This window comes from Metarhizium acridum (genome assembly GCF_019434415.1).
Source record: "Metarhizium acridum strain ARSEF 324 chromosome Unknown scaffold_555, whole genome shotgun sequence".
NCBI classification, from domain to species: Eukaryota; Fungi; Ascomycota; class Sordariomycetes; order Hypocreales; family Clavicipitaceae; genus Metarhizium; species Metarhizium acridum.
Genome location: NW_027094039.1, coordinates 1,541,314 through 1,562,523, shown reverse-complemented (window position 1 = coordinate 1,562,523; position 21,210 = coordinate 1,541,314). Strand labels below are relative to the sequence as shown.

At 51.8% G+C, this 21,210-nt stretch overlaps 12 protein-coding genes across 12 annotated transcripts; 7 read left to right on the top strand and 5 right to left on the bottom strand.

Moving 5' to 3' along the window:
• Positions 1-1,114: 1,114 nt before the first annotated feature.
• J3458_019198 (uncharacterized protein) lies at positions 1,115-1,555 on the top strand (the record flags this gene model as incomplete). Its single annotated transcript, XM_066121450.1, has 1 exon — positions 1,115-1,555. One exon carries the CDS (start codon positions 1,115-1,117, stop codon positions 1,553-1,555), a length of 441 nt encoding a protein of 146 aa, XP_065973808.1.
• A 138-nt stretch (positions 1,556-1,693) lies between these two features.
• J3458_019197 (uncharacterized protein) lies at positions 1,694-3,811 on the bottom strand (the record flags this gene model as incomplete). Its single annotated transcript, XM_007817039.2, has 1 exon — positions 1,694-3,811. One exon carries the CDS (start codon positions 3,809-3,811, stop codon positions 2,330-2,332), a length of 1,482 nt encoding a protein of 493 aa, XP_007815230.1. The 3' UTR covers positions 1,694-2,329.
• A 1,675-nt stretch (positions 3,812-5,486) lies between these two features.
• On the top strand, positions 5,487-6,737 carry J3458_019196 (uncharacterized protein; the record flags this gene model as incomplete). Its single annotated transcript, XM_007817038.2, has 1 exon — positions 5,487-6,737. The coding sequence occupies one exon, from the start codon at positions 5,487-5,489 to the stop codon at positions 6,735-6,737; it is 1,251 nt and encodes a 416-aa protein (XP_007815229.1).
• Positions 6,738-7,034: 297 nt separating this feature from the next.
• On the bottom strand, positions 7,035-9,080 carry J3458_019195 (uncharacterized protein; the record flags this gene model as incomplete). Its single annotated transcript, XM_007817037.2, has 1 exon — positions 7,035-9,080. The coding sequence occupies exon 1, from the start codon at positions 8,841-8,843 to the stop codon at positions 7,035-7,037; it is 1,809 nt and encodes a 602-aa protein (XP_007815228.2). The 5' UTR covers positions 8,844-9,080.
• A 1,548-nt stretch (positions 9,081-10,628) lies between these two features.
• Positions 10,629-10,943, top strand: J3458_019194 (uncharacterized protein; the record flags this gene model as incomplete). The annotated part of the gene is made up of 1 exon (XM_066121449.1): positions 10,629-10,943. The coding sequence occupies one exon, from the start codon at positions 10,629-10,631 to the stop codon at positions 10,941-10,943; it is 315 nt and encodes a 104-aa protein (XP_065973807.1).
• Positions 10,944-11,798: 855 nt separating this feature from the next.
• On the bottom strand, positions 11,799-12,857 carry J3458_019193 (uncharacterized protein; the record flags this gene model as incomplete). Its single annotated transcript, XM_007817036.2, has 1 exon — positions 11,799-12,857. The coding sequence occupies one exon, from the start codon at positions 12,855-12,857 to the stop codon at positions 11,799-11,801; it is 1,059 nt and encodes a 352-aa protein (XP_007815227.1).
• A 121-nt stretch (positions 12,858-12,978) lies between these two features.
• J3458_019192 (uncharacterized protein) lies at positions 12,979-13,326 on the top strand (the record flags this gene model as incomplete). The annotated part of the gene is made up of 1 exon (XM_066121448.1): positions 12,979-13,326. One exon carries the CDS (start codon positions 12,979-12,981, stop codon positions 13,324-13,326), a length of 348 nt encoding a protein of 115 aa, XP_065973806.1.
• A 781-nt stretch (positions 13,327-14,107) lies between these two features.
• J3458_019191 (uncharacterized protein) lies at positions 14,108-14,461 on the bottom strand (the record flags this gene model as incomplete). Its single annotated transcript, XM_066121447.1, has 1 exon — positions 14,108-14,461. One exon carries the CDS (start codon positions 14,459-14,461, stop codon positions 14,108-14,110), a length of 354 nt encoding a protein of 117 aa, XP_065973805.1.
• Positions 14,462-14,935: 474 nt separating this feature from the next.
• Positions 14,936-15,368, bottom strand: J3458_019190 (uncharacterized protein; the record flags this gene model as incomplete). Its single annotated transcript, XM_066121446.1, has 2 exons — positions 14,936-15,057; positions 15,146-15,368. The coding sequence occupies 2 exons, from the start codon at positions 15,366-15,368 to the stop codon at positions 14,936-14,938; spliced, it is 345 nt and encodes a 114-aa protein (XP_065973804.1).
• Positions 15,369-16,837: 1,469 nt separating this feature from the next.
• J3458_019189 (uncharacterized protein) lies at positions 16,838-19,660 on the top strand. The gene is made up of 3 exons (XM_007817035.2): positions 16,838-17,032; positions 17,110-18,929; positions 18,990-19,660. The coding sequence occupies exons 1-3, from the start codon at positions 16,942-16,944 to the stop codon at positions 19,335-19,337; spliced, it is 2,259 nt and encodes a 752-aa protein (XP_007815226.2). The 5' UTR covers positions 16,838-16,941; the 3' UTR covers positions 19,338-19,660.
• Positions 19,661-19,888: 228 nt separating this feature from the next.
• J3458_019188 (uncharacterized protein) lies at positions 19,889-20,537 on the top strand (the record flags this gene model as incomplete). The annotated part of the gene is made up of 2 exons (XM_066121445.1): positions 19,889-20,067; positions 20,174-20,537. 2 exons carry the CDS (start codon positions 19,889-19,891, stop codon positions 20,535-20,537), a joined length of 543 nt encoding a protein of 180 aa, XP_065973803.1.
• Positions 20,538-20,692: 155 nt separating this feature from the next.
• J3458_019187 (uncharacterized protein) lies at positions 20,693-21,016 on the top strand (the record flags this gene model as incomplete). The annotated part of the gene is made up of 1 exon (XM_007817034.2): positions 20,693-21,016. The coding sequence occupies one exon, from the start codon at positions 20,693-20,695 to the stop codon at positions 21,014-21,016; it is 324 nt and encodes a 107-aa protein (XP_007815225.2).
• Positions 21,017-21,210: the final 194 nt, after the last annotated feature.

Sequence of the window (21,210 nt, the reverse complement as noted above, 5' to 3'; positions counted from 1 at the left end):
GCTGCATTGTAGCTCCGGGAATATTCTCCGGGCTGCGTTGAAACGACACTAGATAGACAATTAAGCCACCCCAGTTCGACAAATCATGGAGAGCCGTACGTTCTTAAACCTGACGATTGCAAACATAGGACCATATTTTGTGGGAAGAATCGATGTCCACATCATCAGACTGTCCTGGTATAATTGGCTGGATTCGCCGGCGCAAGAGCAACAAGCACAGCCATGCTGGAGCTGTCCAAGTTGTCACGGGCCATTTCGAGGACTTAAAACTGATGGCCAGCGGATTTGGCAATGACGGCGTCGCCAATAAAGGCCCAGGTGCCCCGTAATGACGCTCCGTGCTCTTCAGCGCATACCTCAGCAGGGCGCTGTGGCGCTGCGCCGTGCCGCCAAACTTTGGAAGCCATGGTTTAGGGCTCTTCTCTTCCGACGGAAAGCATACAATACAACAACAACAACAACAGGCACACCATGGCAGCAGTCTTCATCATGAACCAGGCAGACACGGCCTCCGTCATGGATGCGCACTCAAAGTTGAAACCATGTGATGAGACCGTATATTCCGTTTGCGCGGCTATGTACTTTGACAGTTGCCCGCCGCCGATCGGCGTTAACGCCAAGTAGTAACTTGGTTTATATACCCGCTGGGCATCATTCAGTGGGGGATCATGATAAGAATTCCACCCCTTCGGAGTCAGTCAAGGCCGCCGGGTAGTCGAATACTTTGCGTCCACAGACTGTATCAAAACGGCCAAGCTCCGATAAGCACCGTGAGATGCGGTTCTCGCAGACGTTGCGGCGAACGATGTTGTCTGGATTGTCCCATCGCCTCCATGGGCCAATTCAAGAATTCGAGCCGCTTGGTCCATCTGTTCCAGTCAAGCGGTCGCAGCAACGCAACCTCGACCCTATTTCACGTCCGCGGCAACATGACACAATGCCGACAGCTGTGCCAACATACTGTCATGGTTCCCATTGGCCGTTTCTATGCGACGATTGCTTTGCGTGTCTCTTGGAAACTGTTGATTTCGCAGCCGGCGGATCATGGAAGTCGTGATGCATCGGAACAGATGCTGCTTAATGCCGCTGTCGGCCGACGTCTGAGCTCTGTGTGATGCACGGGGGCAAGAAGAGCCTTGGATGCCTGCCAGTCGAGAGCACACTGTTGTCGACAAACTTCTCACACCTTGATCTCGAAATGGCGAGAATGTCTGGGCGAAGCTGCGCAGCCAGAGCAAAAACATTGAAGCCAGGGCACCGAGCAGGAGCCCCCCATCCTGAAGTGCTACCTCATGCCTCCCTTGCCCGCTGGGCCGTCAATCAACAAGAAAGCCGCGGAAGGCGGGAGGCGACGCACCTGCCCCGTCGCAAACATCCAGATGTCATGTGGACCAAGCGCACCGCCGCCAGAGCCAGAGAGCGGCTCAGAGCTCCTAAGCGCCCAAAGCAAGACTCAAAAATTCCACCTTCTCATTCGCGCCGGCCACAACTAATGAGTTGGCCATTTGACGTTCTAATGGTCAATGCTGCGCGACGTCCACACCACGCAGAATAGCATACAGAAGTTGGAGCTCATAAGTATTCGACTCGACCTGGTGCTTGGACCTGATACAGTACATGCAGTTACACGCCGCAAGAGGCCCGTGGATACCTGGAGGCCACAACAGCCATGCAAATTTCGTATCATGGAGGACGATCTGATAATTTGAATTTCCTGCCATTGCTTGCTTGCGGGTGTACCAATACCGACGGAGCCCATGCCCGACGCCGTGACTTCCGGCAGGGTTGATGCCATGACCGGCGCATAGAGCTTTGGAAGGGGGTTCCCTGACTCGAATATCGCGGGGTCATCAAAGCAGGTGTTGTGATGTCCCAAACACTTATGCGTCATTAGCATTCGATTTTTGCAGTCGTGTCTGGTCTTTTGCAGACAAAACGCGACGTGTGGCAAGGCTCATGCGGCCGTGGGCTCTCTCCATTTACAGAGAAACGCAAATAAATGAATCAACGACATGGTCCTATTCTGCTTGTATTGATTACTATGAGGCCGTCTCTCGCGACGACAAACGCACAGGCCCGTATTGATGAGCCGTTGCGAAGCTCCAGGATCCAAGTTCCAAGTTTGATTCACATGTTTAAAGCTTCTCGTGACTTGCAGGATGGAAAATCTCGCATCATATCATGGCAACAGGAGTCGTTAATCATCTCCACCACCGCGGGAATTTCAATAGCATAGCCTCGAGATAAAGGGACGGATCCCAAAAAGTAAAATCATGCGTACCCATGACAAATGTATCAAATATCCCATCCTGGAGCCAATCATGCCCTGTTAGTACACGTACCGGAACGCCGGGTTCGTCCTATCCGTCATCTCTTCTTCTTCCTCAACACGGACGGGAACCTCTCCCCTATCAATAGCTTCCAGCTCAGCAGTCCTCGCCGCCCCCGTCTGTCTGTTGCGCCATCCGTAAAGTAACCTCAGGACAACGGTCACGAGCATGGCGCCTCCGCAAACAGCAAACACGGTAATCTTGGCCGGAAGATACTGCGGCGCATTCTCCTTGCGGAACGTCTGCGGCCCAATAATGTTGGCAATGGAAAAGCAAATAGCGACGGCGACATTTGTTGCCACCTTCTTCGTGTAGCCCTGGGTGTTGGCACCCACGAGGGCGTAGATGAGAGCCAACGGGGCGACATCAAAGTTGATGAGATAGATTCCCGCAAGGGCTCCCGCCTGGGAGTGCGAGTAGAAGGACATGAGGCCCGCCCCAATAAGAGTCGGCACCAGGAGCAAAATGATGGCCAGCCACCGGGGGAAGTTGTACAGAATGGCAAAGGTCCCCGCGAGCGTGGCAAAGACGGATACGGCGCCAGAAGGCATGTTGAGGAGCGCCGCCGTCTTGGGCTTATACCCGAACCCGGCAATCAATGTTGCCGAGAAGGTGGTAATAATGCCAGAGGGAATGACGATGAGGATCGTATTGAGGCAGAGCAGCCATACTTGCAGGTCAGTTGCCGCTTCAAGTATGCCACGGGCCCGGAACACCTTCTTGCCATTGCCAGACTGATCCCTCGCAAGGGCTTCCTTGACCAGCGATTTCTCGCCGGGGCTGAGGAATCTGGCCCTGTCAATGTCGTGAGGCATTCCAAACGTCACAGCCGCGCCGACGGCCAGGTTAAACGCCCCGACGGAAACAAACATGATGCGCCAACTTTCAAACGACGACGTGGCAGAGCCGTGCTGCGCGGCCCAGGACACCAGGCCGCCCAGGGTTTGGCCAGCTCCCAGACCGCAGTACCATATCCCCGTGCGTGGAGTAGCCTGCCGCTTCGTATACCACTGAGACGTAATCATGATGAGAGCCGGGGTGATGACGGCCTCGAACATGCCGAGGAGCGTGCGCACGGCGGTCACGCCGGGGAAGCTTTGCGTGGCCGCGGTGCAGCAGATTGTCACGCCCCAGAGAAGAACGTTGATGCCGAGAACCTTGGTCACGGGAAAGTGCTGGATGAGGTAGCCCTGGGGGAACTCGGCCACGGCATAGCCGATAAAGAAGGCTGTTGCCATCCACGAGAAGTCGTTGCCGTCCTTGAATCCGAGACTCTTGGAGATGCCCATGATGTTGGCATAGTTGATGAGCACCTTGTCAAGGAACTGGAGGAAGTAGCAGAGGAACATGAGCGGCATTATGGCCCAGTCAATCTTGCGGACGGCACGCCGAAGCTGTTGGCCAGAGGTGTCCTCGACCACAGACTGGCTGGAAGCCTCGCAGCTGGACGCCTCCTTATCCAGAGTCTTGTTGTTTTCCATGGCCACTCGATGATGATGTTTGGATGCCGTGGCTCTATAACCACATGTGGTTGCCCAGAAGGATAGAATCCTGTCGGGAGTGAAGATGAATAGTTGGCTGCTGCTACAGCTTTTGACCAAGAACACAAATCCCAAGCGCCGACGATGTCAAAACCGGCTTTTCCCGCAAGTCCAGAGACAAACACGGTCGATGAGGGATCATGCGCTATATACAGAATCGTCTCGCCCAAATCAACAGTTTGCAGCACGCAAACCCGAGGCTGGGGTTGAAAAGGGGGCAGAGATAGGACGGCAAAAAGCCACCACTCACAAACTTATCGCGACGCTTCGGTGCGGATTCCCTGTCGACCTCGTAGCTTGCCCGTCGCGCAACGACAGAGATACACATTGCGCTCCGGGACTTGATAGAGGATTTAGCTTCAGCGAAACGTCATTGTCACGAGAGTTCGCCACAAAAGCCACCTGCGATTGCTACGGGCTACACGACTTCCCCGGATTTTCGTCTCGTCCCGAACCCACCATTTTCGGGACTTGATAGCTTGTCGTTATTCCCACACATCCGAAGAACTACAGACTGGACAAGAATACTCGACTTGATATGCCCCAGAGATTGGGAGACTCCAGATCCGGGGGGGGGGGGATATCTTATCTCCCCCTTTACACCTCCTAGTCCACTGTGGCAACACATCTCGCCGTCGCGTGGCAGCAAGGCCCGCGGTTCCGTCCTCGATGGTGGCTTATGCCCGTGCCATGCATGACTCTCTCTGTTCACAGCTCGACCTGCGCAAATGACGAGTCAACGGAAATGATACGCCTGCAATGTACTCCGTACACGCACTGAAACCTAGACCCACGGCGATGTACCTTCCAGCCGAAACCCGTCTTCAACCCCAGAGATGCCGGCCCGTCATGTCGCCGTCGGATCGAGAAAAGTCCCCAGCCTGATGTCGCTCGGTACTGACTACCGTGGGCGCTACTCCATACTTTCCATTCCTGTGGGCCCGTGTGGCCCCGCGGACCGCCTCATCGTGCGGACCGCCTCATCGTGCGCACAACCAGGCGACGGAGACGCAAGGCCTTTCTCGGGAACTACCTGAAGGGTTCGTATGGCAACACAAATAGGCCATTTTGGCTTCCTCTCCCCCCAAGCTCGCCCGAGGTGGCTTTTTCCTCTTTGCTGCCCAAGGTTCACAAACCAAGGCCGTGTAAAGGGTTGACCTCTTTTCCTTATCCGACACCATCGAAGCGACGACGCGCGTGCGCGCACCGCCAAAAGACCCGACCCGATGGCTTTTCAGGGAACAATCTACTGATTCCTATCAAGGACATCAGGCCGTTGCCGCCTATTGCCCACCAGCCACATCGCTCTTCATCATCTCACGAGCATGGCCTCACTATAAGACAGTCGAGAAGGACATCAAGGACAAGTACTTTATTGTTCTTTTTTTTTTTGCAAATCAAGCACACCAGATTGTTGAAAGTTTCACCTCAACTAATCAAGTCAAGAAATATCGGCCTCTCTCATTCCCATACTTGACCAAAAGATACGCCACGGTCGCTATAACAAAAGCAAAACCGTTTAAAGGTCCATGAAGGACAAAGTCTCATTTTTTTTTTTTTTGAGACGCGAAGAAAACGCCACCAAGAGCAAACCGCTCCTTCGGATCTAGCAGCCATGCCGAGCTCCGTTGATCCCAAACACGACCCTTACGACATAGCCATTGTCGGCTCCGGACTAGGAGGCCTCTCTGCAGCCGTTGCTTTGCGACGAGCAGGACATAACGTCACTATTTATGAGAGATATGACTTCGGCGGCGAGGTCGGTGCATCACTCTCCTGCGCGTCTAATGGATCTCGGTTTCTCCAAGAATGGGAAGTCGACATCGCCAAGGCCAGACCCGTCATCCTCAAGGACCTGATTCGACATGACTGGAAGACTGGCCAAGTGTCTGGGACATATCCTCTTGGAGACTATCGCGAGCGTTTTGGAACAGATTATAACAACTTCCACCGCATTGATCTTCACCAACACTTGAAGCACGTGGCTACGACTGAAGGCGGCAAAGGAATCCCTGCGCAGCTCAAGGTCTGGCACAAGGCGGTAGATTTGGACCCCATTGCTGGAAAGATTGTCTTTGAGAACGGTGTGGTTGCTACACATGACCTCGTTGTCTGCGCCGATGGGATCCGAAGCCAAATGCGAGAGAAACTTGGGGTTATCCCGCACTTCACACCCTCGGCTTCCTGCTGCTACCGATGCATCATCCATGCCGACAGGCTTCGGGAGCTCGGGTTGCAGGACTTTGCTGGGAATAGTGCCATCGAATTCTGGGGAGGCAACGGCATTGACAAGATCGTCATGAGTGCTTGTTCTGACCATGACGTCGTCAGTTGCTACTGCTTCTATCCGGCAGAAAAAAATGACTTGAAAGAAGATGGGTGGAACATCTCGACAACAGGAGAAAACCTGGCGGCAACCTTTCCTGAACTGGACGAAAGACTGCTCACCTTGTTCCGCAACGCCGAGGACATCAAGATGTGGCGACTCTATGACCACGATCAGTACCCATATTGGGTGAAAGGCAAATGCTGTCTCTTGGGCGATGCGGCGCATCCCATGATGCCAGACCAGTCTCAAGGCGCTTGTATGGCCATAGAAGACGCTGGAGCCCTTGGGATTCTCTTCGCACCCGAGTACGCCGATTTAGACGTGACTGAGAAGCTTCGTCTATATGAGCTCGAACGGAAGCCTCGCGCTACTCGAGTCCAAGATAGCAGTCGACGAGCAAGACTAGACCTCACAGAGCGCATTGGCTGGAGCAGTGCTAATGACAGACCTGGCAAGTTGACAATTGAAGAAGTATGTGGCTATGATATGCATGCTCATGTGGCCGAGTTGGTCAAGGTGACCAAAGCAGCAGGCTAGTGTGGGCTGCCGTCGGGTTTCCGGTCCATCCAGTTCCATGTATTTTATCGCCAAATTTTGTAAGTAAATCGCAAATAGCGTGAATGGGTATGGCCAGGGACGTTGAGTCTTTCCAAGGTGCTCCCTAGAAAACCACTAGTCCGTGCATCTCGTAGTATCGGATTCGTGCCCAGTTCACAATTGCCCCTGTGCCTTCTGATTGATCTCTCCTAGACCAAACACGTTCTACCAGGTCTCTAGCATTATAGACGTAGCCAAACCCACACGTTCGTTCCATGACCAAAAGCCGGTCTTGGATTAATTACGCGATGCTCTAGCTTCCAACAAGATCCACCGGCCATAACCAGAGGGAAGAGAATGCATGATTCCAGGGGGGCTGCCATAGCGAATCTTTTGCACGCACTCAAGAATACCATCGACATACTTGCCAACTTTTGGATCAGTCAACTCATAGCCTTCAACAATCTGGTGGAGTCGCAGACGAATGGCGTACTCAAAGGCAAGAGTAGCGTGTAATACATCCTCTGTGGCTGGCGTAAGTGTAGAAACAGCCCTTGACATGCCGCCGTATTCGTAAGACCAATTGTTGATCCGATGCTCAATTTCGCTGGCATGTCGTCGGAACGCGTTTTCGGAAGCTTGGTCTACCCTGGTACTTCGGAGCTCAGCTAATGTGTTGATGCGGTCCACTAAATGGAATAGTTCTTTGGGAATGCCGTAGACTGCAGAGTCTTCTTCATCAGGCGTGGAAGACCAAGTATGAAGGGCTTGAGCTTCGGCAGCCTCGGCCCCCATGAGAGGTGGTCTGCATGTTGATGTCGTGGCAGCAGAATCCAAGAATCTCGCTAGGCGAAGCAGGAACTTGTAATGGCCTGTGAGAATATCGCCCTGTTGTTTCCGTAGTGTGATTAATAAGCGCTTCGCGCCTTTCAGGTGGAGTTTCCAACCCTCACTGGTACCGTCGAACAATTCCGTCATGCACAATAGTAAACTACTCACTAGTGCGATATCCGCGCTAGTTGTATCGACATGAGGCAGAAGTCCCGCTAGAGCTTGAGTCGCTTTGCTCTTGTGCAGAAGACCGCGATCACCCATGGCAGGTTGAAGCTTTCGCCAATGATTTGCAGAAAGCGCCAAAATACAATGAAGGACCAGGTCATTCGACTGAGCCATTGGCAAGAGGTAGCTATTGTACGGATTTTCCGTAGAAGCCCGGCGAGACAGTATTGAAGACACAATAGTAGAATAGTGATTCAGTAAAGCCCTGTCCTGAGGCGCACTCAATTGAGGCATGAGCTGTGGTACATAGATCGATAGCGACTGTGATGAAGGTGCTGAATCTATCGAAGCCGTCGGGCTGCCATTGCTGATGGGTGTGATTGAATCGAGCCAGGCCGGAGGCGATGCCGACATATCCCATGACAGTCTCTGAGGGGGCATGTCCGGGGTGAGTTCCCCAATGATTCCCGAGGTGGGCATCGTGGAAGAAGATGGCATTGCCATGGATGACGTCGCCACCGCCATTACCGCAGTCTGCTCAACTGGTCGATTGAAGTTGGCGTAGTTGGAGTAGCCCACTTGTGAGTTGCTACTCGCATGGCTGTACTGACTTTGGTTGTCGAAACTGCCATGCCTTCCGCTGCTTGAACTCGATGCGCTGGGGCTTTTTCGAACAGGTATGTCGCGAATGACCGTTTCCGGTAGTTGGCTCATTATGTTTGAGGATGGTATAGGCTCGATGATGCCGTCGTCGCAGTTGACATCCTCCTTTATGGCCTCATCTGCAGACCCAGACCCGGGTTTGGGCTTGCCGTGTCGTTCTGGAGGCCAGGCGCAATCGAGACAGAGACGCCGGCAATCACCGCAACGTGGCTTGGTCTCGTCGCACTTCTTCTTGCGGCGCTTGCACATTAAGCAGCCGGTCTGCACTCTTCTAATCCTAGCCTTGGGTACGTCGCCATGAGTGTCACCGGTGGTGGTACCAGCGGCATTTCGGGGGCGGCATGGCAAACTGAGTCGAACGCATCGCGCGCAAGGCAAACTGCCATCGCAGGCTTGCTTGATCTGCGCGCAACGATGGCATACAGGGCGGCTATCCGAGCCCATATTGGAGTATGCTGTCGTGGTTGCTATAGCCCGGCGAGCAAGCAAGCGTTCGCCAGATCTTGTAGTCGTAATGAGTCGAGATGCCGGCGGGCCGCCGGAAGTGATTTTCTGTGGCCAAAAAAACGGATCGTTGTCGGCTAATCTTTTGTAGCGAAATCCGAGATGCGTAGACGCGCGAAGGCTCGTCCAAGACTGTGCTTAGGTGAGAAAATAAATGCACCGAGTCTGAGATGTGCAATTAGCATTGAATGAAGGAAACAGAAAAGAAAGATCTTAGATGTTACCTAGCGTCGTGGGACATCTGATGATGGGGGGGCAGCCGCGTGGTCGATTTGGGTGGAGCGTCGACGACTCCGGAGAACTGACACGGATAAGAGGCCAAGATTGAAGACCTACATAAAGGAGGGGGCCAGGGGTCCCAGCACCAATCCGATTTGGGAGGGGTCCTCGCCCAGCTTCTTTTGGTCGGGGAAGTGTGTGGTGGACTGTTCAATGTAAGAAACAGCTTGTGACCCGTCAGTTGCCCAAGTACGCAGGCTCTGATGGCGAGAGATGCGGAATATGCCGTCGTAAACTTGGCAAAGGGGGTTGCGCAATAGGGAAAGAGACAAAGAGGCGACGAGACCGAGGTGCGAAGTTCCTACGTCTGGTATCCTGGGCTTGAAAAACGCGCTCCAAAAGAGGCTCACGGGAGTTTTGGCGAACATGCTCCTTTCGAAGCTTGCTCATCAGCCACCAGGATTCCGTGACTTTGGCCGCCACCTTGTTCCTATCGGTTTCCTACGTACCTAGGTACCTAGGTACTCATTACGGAGACGGTATGACCCGACTGGTGATCCCGTTATGGCAATGACCTCCGGCTTACGGAGTAGTACTGACTTGCTCTTTCCACCCCAAAACTTCCCCGAAGGAAGTTGGCAGTACGTGGGCCGATCGTCAACGCCTGAGCTCACTTCCTACAGCCTCGTCCCAGGAGTACCAGACTCTGTCCATGTTCGGAGTGAGCACTCAACTCATCTTAGATCCATGCTCCCTGCTGACATTGCAGGCTGTCGTGGCTGTTTGCCTGTTCTCTCTCTTCCATCCCAGATGTCCTGGTTGCCGACTGCGGGACCAGGACGCGCCTTGAGCGAGATATCCTTGTCACCATGGACTTTTCACACTTCGTCGTCGCGCCACCGGATGTCCTTGGTTAGATACCTAGGTAGTTGGGCGATTTATCTTTGACCCGATGCGCTGGAGGCGCTAGCAAACACCACCAGACTATCCAAGCATTAAAAATGGAGCATTGCAACCAACCTCTGTGTATTGTGAGTAAGCCTGCCTGTCCTCTGTACCACTTTGGCTGTAGGATTCATGGCGTAATCTGCAACCTGTTTCGTTTTATTAATACTATGACAGGCTCAAAATCGCTCGGCAAACGTTTTGTACGTTTTGTCGCTAAGGGATAAGCCAACGCCCTCGGAAAAGACGCCAGCCCAAGATGGACTCCAGTGCGTTGGCCAACGACGCCATTCTCTCACTCTTCGGCATAAGGATTTACGCTAGTGGAAACCCCGTTTTACCTCCTTGGGAAAGTGGTTTGCAATTGCTCATCGATAATGAACAACCGCCGTCCTTATTGGCTTTGGAAGCTACCAACGCCATGTCCGAGCAACAGCGGCTCCAGGGGCGCCGGGAACGTCTAGTCTGCAAACTTTGGCTAACAAGTAATCCGCTTGCCTGCGTTCCGTTGGAGATAATCAGGCCTTCATCGACCAACAGATAGATATACAGTACATACATATGGCAAATGGCGCATGTGCATCACGCAACATATCGCATCCCAATAATTCAGCTTCAAGCCCCGAGGCATCATACCAGCAACCAAAAGCCTCCCAAAGGCAGCAAGCGTGGGGACCTTCACCGAGAACGCAGCAACGTTCCTTGCAGCGATGCCACACATTCCGAGAGAATAGGATGCTGATTTTCGGGTGCTCGGCGAATCTGACACACAGTCAAAACAGTCGCACACTGGCCGCTGCCAGCCATGTTCTTTTTTCGTTTTGGTACCGCAAATTTAGAGACACAGCAAGGCCCTTGGTTGGACGTTGGGCATAGCTATGGAGTAGTGTGCAACTAGGTGCCTTAATCGGTTCCGTAGGAGGACTAGTTGTGCGACGAACAAGCATATCATTTCCATCCCTGCTTCTTGCTAGGCTCTCAACCAAGCTTTCTCTAGCACACATTGGCGCCATTCGGAGCACGCCCTGATGGTCGTTGATTTGTTACTGACAAGGTTTCATCCAAAATCATCCACTTACTTCCCTACTGCTCGAAAACTTCGAATCTCCTCTCTACGATACTCTGGACAGCTTCCTATCTCGAAAGGATCGAGGCGGGGTGGCTGTTGAAGCGCGTGGGGCGCGATTCCTGGACCCTTGATGGGGGCAATGAAGACCAAAATGAACTAGAACCTTAGTAAGGACTGACAGAGACGATTTCTTAGATGGGGACTCAAAGCTGCACTAACAGCGCGTTGTGGTTTCGTCTCTTGGAAAAGAACTCTCTTTTCCTTCCGATATGCAGCACGACAAGACCAGTCCTGTTAACTATGGCCGACGACAACAATGAAAATTGTGATGACCTAAGCTTGCTAGACATTAACGCTCATCACGCCTCACAGGCTTGGCCCTCGCCACGTTATTCTTGGCCATTGTTCGAGGGCTTTGAGACTAGCCGTCGATTCATGTTAACTAAATTCATGACAACAAGATGAAGCGTGTAAGGTGGCCAAAGCAAAAAGTTATAAATGGAGTACTCATAAATTATTGTATTCCGGCAAATTTCGCAGCCCCCTGGACCACCGCCGGGTCAAACTCATGGACCGTATCTCAAACAGATATTAGGGCCGCCAATGGCCCTACCTGTTTTCTCGCCCCCAACCACCATACTATTGCCGCCAAACCCCTTCCCTCAGTCATGAAGTGCCAGTCGAATTTCTCTGGCCGTCTTGTCGATAAACTGGCTGGCTTGCCAAAGATCCTTATCCATGTGCATAAATGGGTGTGGCACACCCGGGAATCGTTTCAGAGTGACCTCAACACCATTCTCCACCAATTTGTGTGCATAACGCTCCCCTTCATCGCGTAATGGATCTGCTCCTGCAGTGTAGATGACAGTTTTGGCTAGGTCTTTGAAATTGGGAGCATTTAGAAGATTGGCAAACCACCCGATCTTTTCCCGTGCAGCCTTATGCTCCTCGGGATCGGTGGGAAGAGATGACCACTTGAGCTTATCAAACCAAGCCAAACGGCCCCAATTGAGCGTGGGTGCCATTTCATTCTCCTGCATGGAGGGGAAGGGAGACTCAGCGGCGGATGAATATTGTGAAAGATCGTCGATGACGGGAGTTCCCACAGCCACCAGTTTGAGGGGAATGGGGCTGGGCTTATTGTCTCGTGCGAGGTGAGCGAGAGCGAGAGCAATACAACCTCCTGCTGAGACACCTCCTAATGAGATGCTTTCGGGGTTGATGTTGAAAACTCGGGCACCGTGGGCGTGGATATACTTGAGGGCGGCAAAGCTGTCAGTAATACCGACAGGGAAGGGGTGTTCTGGAACAAGTCGATAGGCTACGTCGATGACAACGACGTTGGCCTTCTTGCAGATATGCTTGCAGATATGAGCCTCGGTATCGAGGTCTCCAAGGCCCCAGCCACCGCCATGGTAGTCGATATGAACAGGCCATGGGCCCGTGGTGTCCGGTTCGTAGACTCGAACATCGAGGTTGGCGCCGCTCCCGTCGTCGACCGGAATTTGATGATCGTATATGCGTCCTACATCCGGGGCTGGACCGGTACCGTAGCTGTACAGCACCGAATACTTGGACCGCAGCACTCCGAGATCAATTGGCCTCAGGGGGGTATTGGCGACGTTGTCGTTGTACAGCTTCTCAAACACGGGGTCGAGCTTGCCTGCCATGGAGGGGTGAATTGGCTGCAAGGCCTCGTGTTTAGCATCGGTGCTCGACATGTTCACCGTTGATGGCACTCAGTACGAGTGTTGCGATGCGTGGTAGCGGTAGCGTGACTAGGTGGTGTTGGATTCGGACAGAAGATTGCGTTAGACTGCCGAGCAGAGAAGACGAGGGTGGATGTGTGTAATAAAGAAGACAATGCAGCAAACGACGTCCTCCAACCTGCGAAATTCTTACCGCGGATTGCCCTACGCATGTACGGACTCTCTGGGTATGGAGTCCATGGAATGCTCAGGACCTGCACACTTGTTCCAGAAAGGTCAACTGGTCCAAGACTCCAAAGTGGCGTCTGTGTCGATATCCCCGCCTCGAGTCAATCGACTGATTGACTCTTCGGATGCTGGGCGCCAGTCTGTGGGGCAGCGCGGCTACTTTGCAAGTCTCCCGTCGTTGCCGTCGCTAAAGTTAGCATTGAAGGATGCATTTGGGGACTTCGTCGTTGCCGCCCGTGACATGGGATGCTGAGAATGACGGGCAACCAGGGCGTACGAGTGCCGAAACAATGGTTCCGACGCTGCAATTGGGTCCATTTCAAAAGACAATGTTCCGAATATGTAACTATATTAATGAAAATTATGGGCCTGAAGCTTATCCGCGGCCATGGAAGACCCCTCTTGGCGTGTTCGGCAGATGTCTCTAGATGCGACGGTGACGGCCCGTTCTTGACAATATGGACCGATGCGTTGGCGCATTGTGTTTTTGACACTGCCAAACTGAAGTCCCTCCCTAAGTAATACAGGACATGTCCCAGCATGTACCAGACCAACGGGCACGCTTACCGTGCACAATAGAAGAGACGGATTGATTGGTGTAGTCTGGTTCACAAGCAACCGGCCGCATCACGCTTCGGACTTTTCGGACTTTGGGCCTGATAATCACCCCAAAAAGTTGGAAAGGTAAGAAAAATGTGGTGTTTGGACGAATTATAATATGTTATATCTAGTGTAAATCGCTGCCCCAGCAGCATTACGCAAGTTCGATTCTGATACATGCTCTCTAGGCTAAACAAGTGTGCCGACTAATCATATCATATTTCTCGGATAATCATATAGATATCAGTACAACTCGTGGTACATGGCGTGATGTCTTGTTCTCATGAGAACTGTTTTGATCAGGGGCGATGCAGTTGGTGTTGCGGCATCAGGTGTTCTCGTGCCCGGCTGTTGGCATAATGCACTGCTCGCGATAGCGCATGGATTGGATAGAGGGGACGAATGATGAGGAGATGAAGAAGACGTTCCCGTTATCATTTCCTATCCAGTATGCGAGGTGTATTGATGGGGGTTAAAATGCACCGGGGCGGGCACTTCCAGAGTATCTCTACCTGCCCTCTGTCTGCCTCTGTTTCCACTGGGTGCAGCTGGTAGAGGAGCGGCAGCATGCAACTCATGTGAGCTGGGTTGCCAACTGGTGGCGTGCCAGCACGCTGTCGGAGAGTCCCAGATCCAGAGGCTACTGGCGAGGCCGATCGGGATAGATGCGGCAGTGGCGATATATCGCGGGACGTACGCGGGCCATCAAGCGTGTGAACAGACGGTCCAGGTTCATTGAAGCTGCTTGCTCTTGAGCGAGATGCGTAAACCGCAGGGGTGCCATCCATCTGTAGTCGTTGACTGTAGATGTCCTTTAATCGATTTAGATCGCGATTTCTTTCCTTTTCTCCCGGGATTTCTGGAAAGTCGAGAGCTGGACCGTCTCTGAACTTTGACAGGTCAAATGAATCCTGTTTCTGTGCCTAGGGTTTGACCAACAGAAGTCAAAAACTCTGCTACTCCATGGTGACTCCCCGAATCCATAATCCCAGTTGTTGAAGCGGTGGTTATTTTTCCAGTAACGACATGCTTTATCGTTGCAAAGCTGTACCGTTTGAAGGCGCTCCCTCCCGCATGTCCATCTCGTGAAGAGAGCTGGACTTTGTTGACGGAGGATGGTGTATTCCTGAGAAGGACTCTATTACGGGTGGTCGTGGTGAATGGTCCACAACCCTGCACATGCTTCCAGAGTCTCTGCTGCTTGGAACTCGGCTTGCTGGTCTAAGAATCCCGGATTCTGGTAACAGGTGATGGGAACATTTTTACTGGCACTCCTCCACCGCAGAACGATTGCCATCCCCGACTTCTTCCATATCTGCTGCCAAGAGGAGATATAATGAGCCAACAATGGCAAGCTCTGTACCAACAATTGGCCCCCATTGACCTATTGAGATGTGGAAAATAGTCAGTCGGGGTTATCTACTACAGGCTACGAAGCTCCTAGAAAGAAGAGAGGGAGGATCGATACTTACCATTGCTTGCCCTTCTCCAATAATCAAAATCGCAAGTCCAGCGCCTGAATAAATAGGGACTACTGCCACGCTTATGAAAATTCGAAAAAGTCTTCTTAACTCTGTCCAGCTTGCCCACAGTGGCTCCATTGGTGCCCGAAATGGACTCATCGAGCCGTAAATCGGTATTGGGTCCGAATCCGAATCTCGACTTGAAACTAATCTCCAAGATCTTTTCCATCATGGATGCCAACCACAGAATAGCGTGAACACAGCATGCTGCACTCAAGAGTGTTGCAGCGCCAAATGTAAGCTTGTCCGGGGCTGGGTTCACTTATTTGTTGTTTGCCACACCACCCCGCATTGGCGATTGCGGTCCAGTTGTGTCGGTACAATTCATTCCATACTGAGGCTGTTCTTCATAGGAAAAGTCTTCGGCACTTCCTAGGATTGGAATTCCATTTTATACCCCAGAGCAGATAATAAATCTAGCTCTGTAAAACTCGACGGTTAAGCTTAGAAATCCTGGATTAGAGGAGATCTCATTAGCTCACACGATAAATTCTCCCAGCATGTAGATTAGGCGCTGAAGTCGACAAAACTTGCCTGATAGATGAGTGCCGCCCATAAAAGAGCTGATATTTCGGCGCGGGTCATAGAAATACGTTCTTGACAACCTGACGCTGACGGGGGCTGCCCAGATGCCAATGGCACAAAGTTGGAAAGCACCATAGATGTCTATATCAACAGCACCTTGCACACACTTGACCGTCAGTTATACGTGTTTTCCATCAAGACGGCCGGTAGAGGCCATTTGGGAACAGAGCAGCAGCATCGAAAAAATCTGTAAGAGTGGGCTCAGTCGGTCCCTGCTGCCAGCAGTGACGGTCCCATGTCCTGTCCAACACTGTCAGTGATCAAATGTTCACAGTTGAAACAGACGTGTAAACCAGCCTTGACTTAACGCTGCCCAGTTCCTCAATGTGCAGAGGGGTGGCTCCTTGGCCATTGCAAGGGAGGAAAGCCATTCGCCCGTGCCTTCCTTCTACCAACCACGTCACGAGTTTGCTCTGCATTTTCGGGCCTACCAACCTCCATCTCGACCCTTGGAAATATTGAATTCAAAACGCACAACTGCCATTCTGTGTCTTACCTGTTTGAAGGGGTTGCCAGCGACCCAGGGACAGGAAAGCAACAGCGGCAATGTTAGCCGCTCTTGCTGTTTAGCTGTCTACTTTCTATGCATCCTGTGGCTGACCCCAGCCTGTGTTCGGTTTAAATACATTCGATTCTCTTGGCGCTTCGGCTAGGCCTCAGGAACAGCCAGCTATCGGAGAATGCATCTTCCTCCAATGACTGACCATTGATTTGTGCCTGTTTGCAGCTAGTTTACACTCTTATCGGTCAGCACTTCGACCCCCCAAGTTTGTGAGTCTCCCAAACTGCAGCGTCCTGGGTCATGACGGCTTCTATTCTGCCCCCCCTCAATCTGCTTGCAACACATACCTAGGCAGGTACGCAGAGGATGTTGCCCAGTCGCGAAAACGCAAATGATGCCATAATAGCTTGCTACGACAAGGGACTACGACTAACTGATTTGCCTCAAAAAGGAGCTACTTGCGCTTTTTCTTCTTCTTCATTTCGTCGTACTGTTCAGCTTTGCAACGGCAGCGCTGATGTCCCAGATTTCGCGGGTAGACGGGAATCGAGCGTGTGAAGTGAGAAGCCACTACTCTGGTGGATTCATATAGGACAGCTTCCACCTCGCGAGGACTTGATTAATTTCGGCTTTACTCATTTTTTCTATTCCGCAAGGCATGGAAGGCATGGACGAAGACGTCTCACTAAACACGGACCAGATCCGCGACTGGCGATCCATCATGACACTAATCGTCTTTATTCTCACCAGTATGTAAAATGTCATGATACCAAATGCGTGACGCACGAGATCTCGCCTTATCTAGACCTGACTCAACTACTTCTAGATATCAATGTGTTGTTTCCATTTCACATACCAATTTTTGTGCCAAGAATGGCCTGGAATGCGCTGGTAGATGCTTTGAGCTATGCCAGGATCATATCACCGAGGAACAATACTTTTCCATACGAGGCAGACGACAACAATGACAATGGCAAGATCAAGCCCTATGTGCGGCTCAATTTTCCCATGAATTTTGTCACCGCGCCCTTGATAGCAGACCTTTTCCTGCTCGCTATCCTTGCCATTGGGCGCAAAGAAGTGCATGACGGGATCCTGGGAGCCGATAATATCTCGCCCATCGATATTATGGCCTTCTTTATCACCTTGGCGTATATCGCTATTTCCATAGACGCGTCGGGCTTAATTCGTTATCTTGCTTTTAAAGTCTTGCAATGGGGAGGCAAAGTTGGGCACCGACTCTTCTTTTTCCTCTACTTCTTCTTCTTTCTTCTCGGCAGCTTCGTCGGCAATGACCCGATTATTCTCTCTGGCACGACCTTCCTCGCCTACATGACAAGGGTCTCTCGCAACATTGCCCTCCCTCGGGCTTGGATTCACACCCAGTTTGCGGTTGCAAATATTGCTTCAGCAATTCTCGTCTCCTCCAACCCCACAAACCTGGTCCTTGCCGGAGCCTTTGAAATCAGGTTTATCAACTACACAGCGAATATGATTGTTCCAGTTGTAGTGACTGCTGTTGTACTCTTCCCCTTCCTCCTGTACATTGTCTTCGCAAACAAAGCTTTGATCCCATATTGCATCGAAATGCACGAACTGCCGCCAGAGGCTAGAGCCAAGAAACCCATCAACCCCAACATTCCGCACGCACGTGGACCAATGGAAGAGGGTGAGAACAGTACGTCCAATGACGAACAGACCAAAGTCTTGTCACTGGAGGAAATTATGAATCCATTCTTGGACAAGGGCGGAGCGGCCTTCGGCGCTGTTATTATGGTCGCAACATTAATCACTGTTCTGGTCGTCAATGCTGTTCGCACCGGCACCGAAGCCCATCCTGTTTTCTGGGTAACACTACCAGCAGCCTTCGTAATGTTTTGCTGGGACATTGGTTTTGGTTGGTTTCATCGTGCCGAAACTAGACAAATCGCACGCAGGGGCCGGCTGGAACGTGAGGCTGCACGAGAAGAGCGGGCTCTGCGAGAAAGAGACCAAGCGCGGTCCTCGGAGACGAACGAACCTACCGAGGACGCAAATATTTATGAGCTTAAAGAGCCTCCTTCCAAACCTGGAAATGCGGCGGGCACAAGTGGTGGAAACCCAATGTTGCCTTCATCTCCTGCAATCCTTGTGTCACAAAATACTGATGAGACAGCGATGGCTACCAGCTCCTCATCCGAGTTTATTACTTCACAGCCAGTCCCAGTGGCTGAGAATGCTAAAGATAGACGTCTTTCACATGACGAAAAGACAGCAAGATACCAAAACACCAAACTCGACCGTGCGACATCTGCATCCCCGAGCCCTAACCTGTTCGTCTCGTCATCCAGCGGGGAAGTTGGTGAAGAAGGACGAGGTTCACGAGATCTGCCCTTTAAAAAAGAAAATGGCCCTGCTACACTGACTTCACTTTCAAAAAATGGGTTCAGATGGTGCCAGGAAACATTCCCTACGGCAGCGGCTGTCATACTACATTTGCCATTTGCTCTGATCCCTTTCGCATTCTCAATGTTTGTGCTTGTCCAAGCACTGGTAACCAAAGGCTGGATTCCTGTTTTTGCACACGGTTGGGATCACTGGGTGAAGAAGACCGGAACTGTTGGTGCTATTGGTGGTATGGGTTTCTTGTCTGTGGTGCTATGCAATGTATGTTTTGCCGCATCTCCTTCGTGTCCTTGTTTTTAATCTGGTACTAACTCTGCGTAGTTTGCTGGCACGAACATTGGTACGAGCATCTTGTTGTCCCGGGTCATTCAAGCGTGGCAAAAGATCAATATTGTAAACCAGACCGACATCAGTGATCGCACATTTTGGGCCACCGTGTACAGCATGGCAATCGGAGTAAATTACGGCGCATTTAGCACTGCATTCAGCGCATCTCTTGCGGGACTTCTTTGGAGGGACATCTTGTCTCGCAAGCATATTCACGTTCAAAGACTAGAATTCGCCTGGGTCAATCTCCCAATTATTGCGGTCGCCATGATTGTCGGCTGCGCAGTTCTGACTGGGCAAGTATACATTGTACGAAGCGATGAGCCGTACAACCATACTTAGACGACGGAGTTGTCATAGAAGGTTTGGGTGCATCAGTAGAATAGGCAGAAGAATCTCCGAGCCGCCCCTTTTGGTTAGGATATGGTATTTGTTGGACAAAAGAATCACACACGGCATTAGCACGTATAAAATCTTGTTTTGACGTGAATTTTGTGGCATGATGGGGCTAAAGCAATAGATATACGAAATACAATGAGTTACGACCCGAATTCGAGGTGTGGTCTGCATGAACATTTGATCACTCCACTTGAGCGAAATGCTATCCGAAGGCATCGAGTGGCGTGGATTACCAAAATGAATGACATGACGACGAAAGATGTCACTGTAGTAGAAGCCAGGTGGCCTAAGGGCATGGCCGAAGTTGCTGGAGTATGTCCAGGGGCACCAAGCGGTGTGTGCTTGGGGAGAAGCCACGGTGATAATGACAAATAGCTCGCCTACGCGTCTCAATCTTGTGTATTAGCTGGCTTCAAATCCCTTCAAGAGCACCGACTTGTCTGTATACTACTAAACTGAACAAATTGAAACTCGTCGCAACCTACAGACCCGAGATGGCCAACGCACGAGTGGTGTTAAACAAGCGTCCCGAGGACAACATCATTCCGGGAGAGACGTTTCGCAAAGTAACTGACCTCGCGCCTTCGCCAAAAGACCTGAAAGACGGCGAGATCCTTGTCGAGGTTTTGCTGATTTCTTTGGAGCCAGCAATGCGAGGATGGCTCAACGGCATGTTTGCTTCAAGCGCTGCAGCAATATTCTTCCGGACAGAAAAGCAGTTGCATCTCAAGATGGTCGAGACTGACAGATCTACTATACCCTTTTCGTTCAGAAACGAGATCATACCTCCCTCCAGTCGAAATTGGGGACACTATGCGTAGCTTCTCGGCCGCCCGTGTCATTGCCACCAGGAGCAAGCTCGCCGAGGTTGGTCATGTTGCCATTGCGCTAAGTGGCTGGGCCCAATATGCCATTGTACCGGAGGAATTGTTTGAGCCAGTTTCAACTTTACCCAAAGTCGGCGAGACTCACGGGCTCTTGTCCATGTACGGCTTGACGGGGATGACGGCGTGGGTGGGAATGACACAAATCGGAGACCCGAAACCCGGCGACACGGTAGTCGTGTCCGCCGCGGCTGGTGCAACGGGTGGCATTGCGGGACAAATCGCCAAGGTCAAGGGAGCCTGGGTGTTTGGTATTTGAGGCGGCAAGGAAAAGTGCGACCATGTCCGGGAAAAGCTTGGATTTGACGTGGCGCTGGATTACAAGGCGCGCGATTTCGAGGACAAGTTCATGGAGGCTGCGAGGGGTTTCATCGACGTGTATTTCGACAATGGTGAGTCCGGCCGTCCGTGCGGATGCGGAGAGATGGGAATGCTGATGAAAGGGTAGTTGGTGGCAGGATCCTGGACATGTGCCTTGGTCAGGCCAAACAGGGAGCCCGTTTCGTGCAATGCGGCATGATCACGCAGTACAGTCGCGGAGACAAGCAGCTGAACCTGACAAACTACTTCAAAGTGATTTCGATGCGGATCAAGATTCAGGGGTTTGTCGTCGCGGATCACACTGACCTGTGGCCCCGAGCTCGGGAAGAAATGGCACGCTGGGCTGAACAGGGCAGGCTGAAGGCTGATGTGACAATTGTCGATGGGGGGTTGGATGTTGTTGATCAGTTTGTATAATGGGAGCAATACCGGAAAGCTGCTTGTTAGGGTCAAGGACGTGTCCGAGCCTCGTGCAGAGCTTTGATGGTTGACAGATGACAGACTTTTCTCCGTGACGGGTAGACGCTCCCAAACAGAATGAGCAATAGGAACACATTAGTTAGTCTCAGTTATTCATCTCAACCAAAATACAATACGGAGACTATTGCGAA

Bases quoted from the DNA above. Each gene is read 5' to 3' on its own strand.
- J3458_019189 (XM_007817035.2), top strand. From the start codon at position 16,942: ATGGAAGGCATGGACGAAGACGTCTCACTAAACACGGACCAGATCCGC. The intron at 17,033-17,109 runs GTATGTAAAATG...AACTACTTCTAG, and splicing joins AATCGTCTTTATTCTCACCA to ATATCAATGTGTTGTTTCCA. The intron at 18,930-18,989 runs GTATGTTTTGCC...AACTCTGCGTAG, and splicing joins TGTCTGTGGTGCTATGCAAT to TTTGCTGGCACGAACATTGG.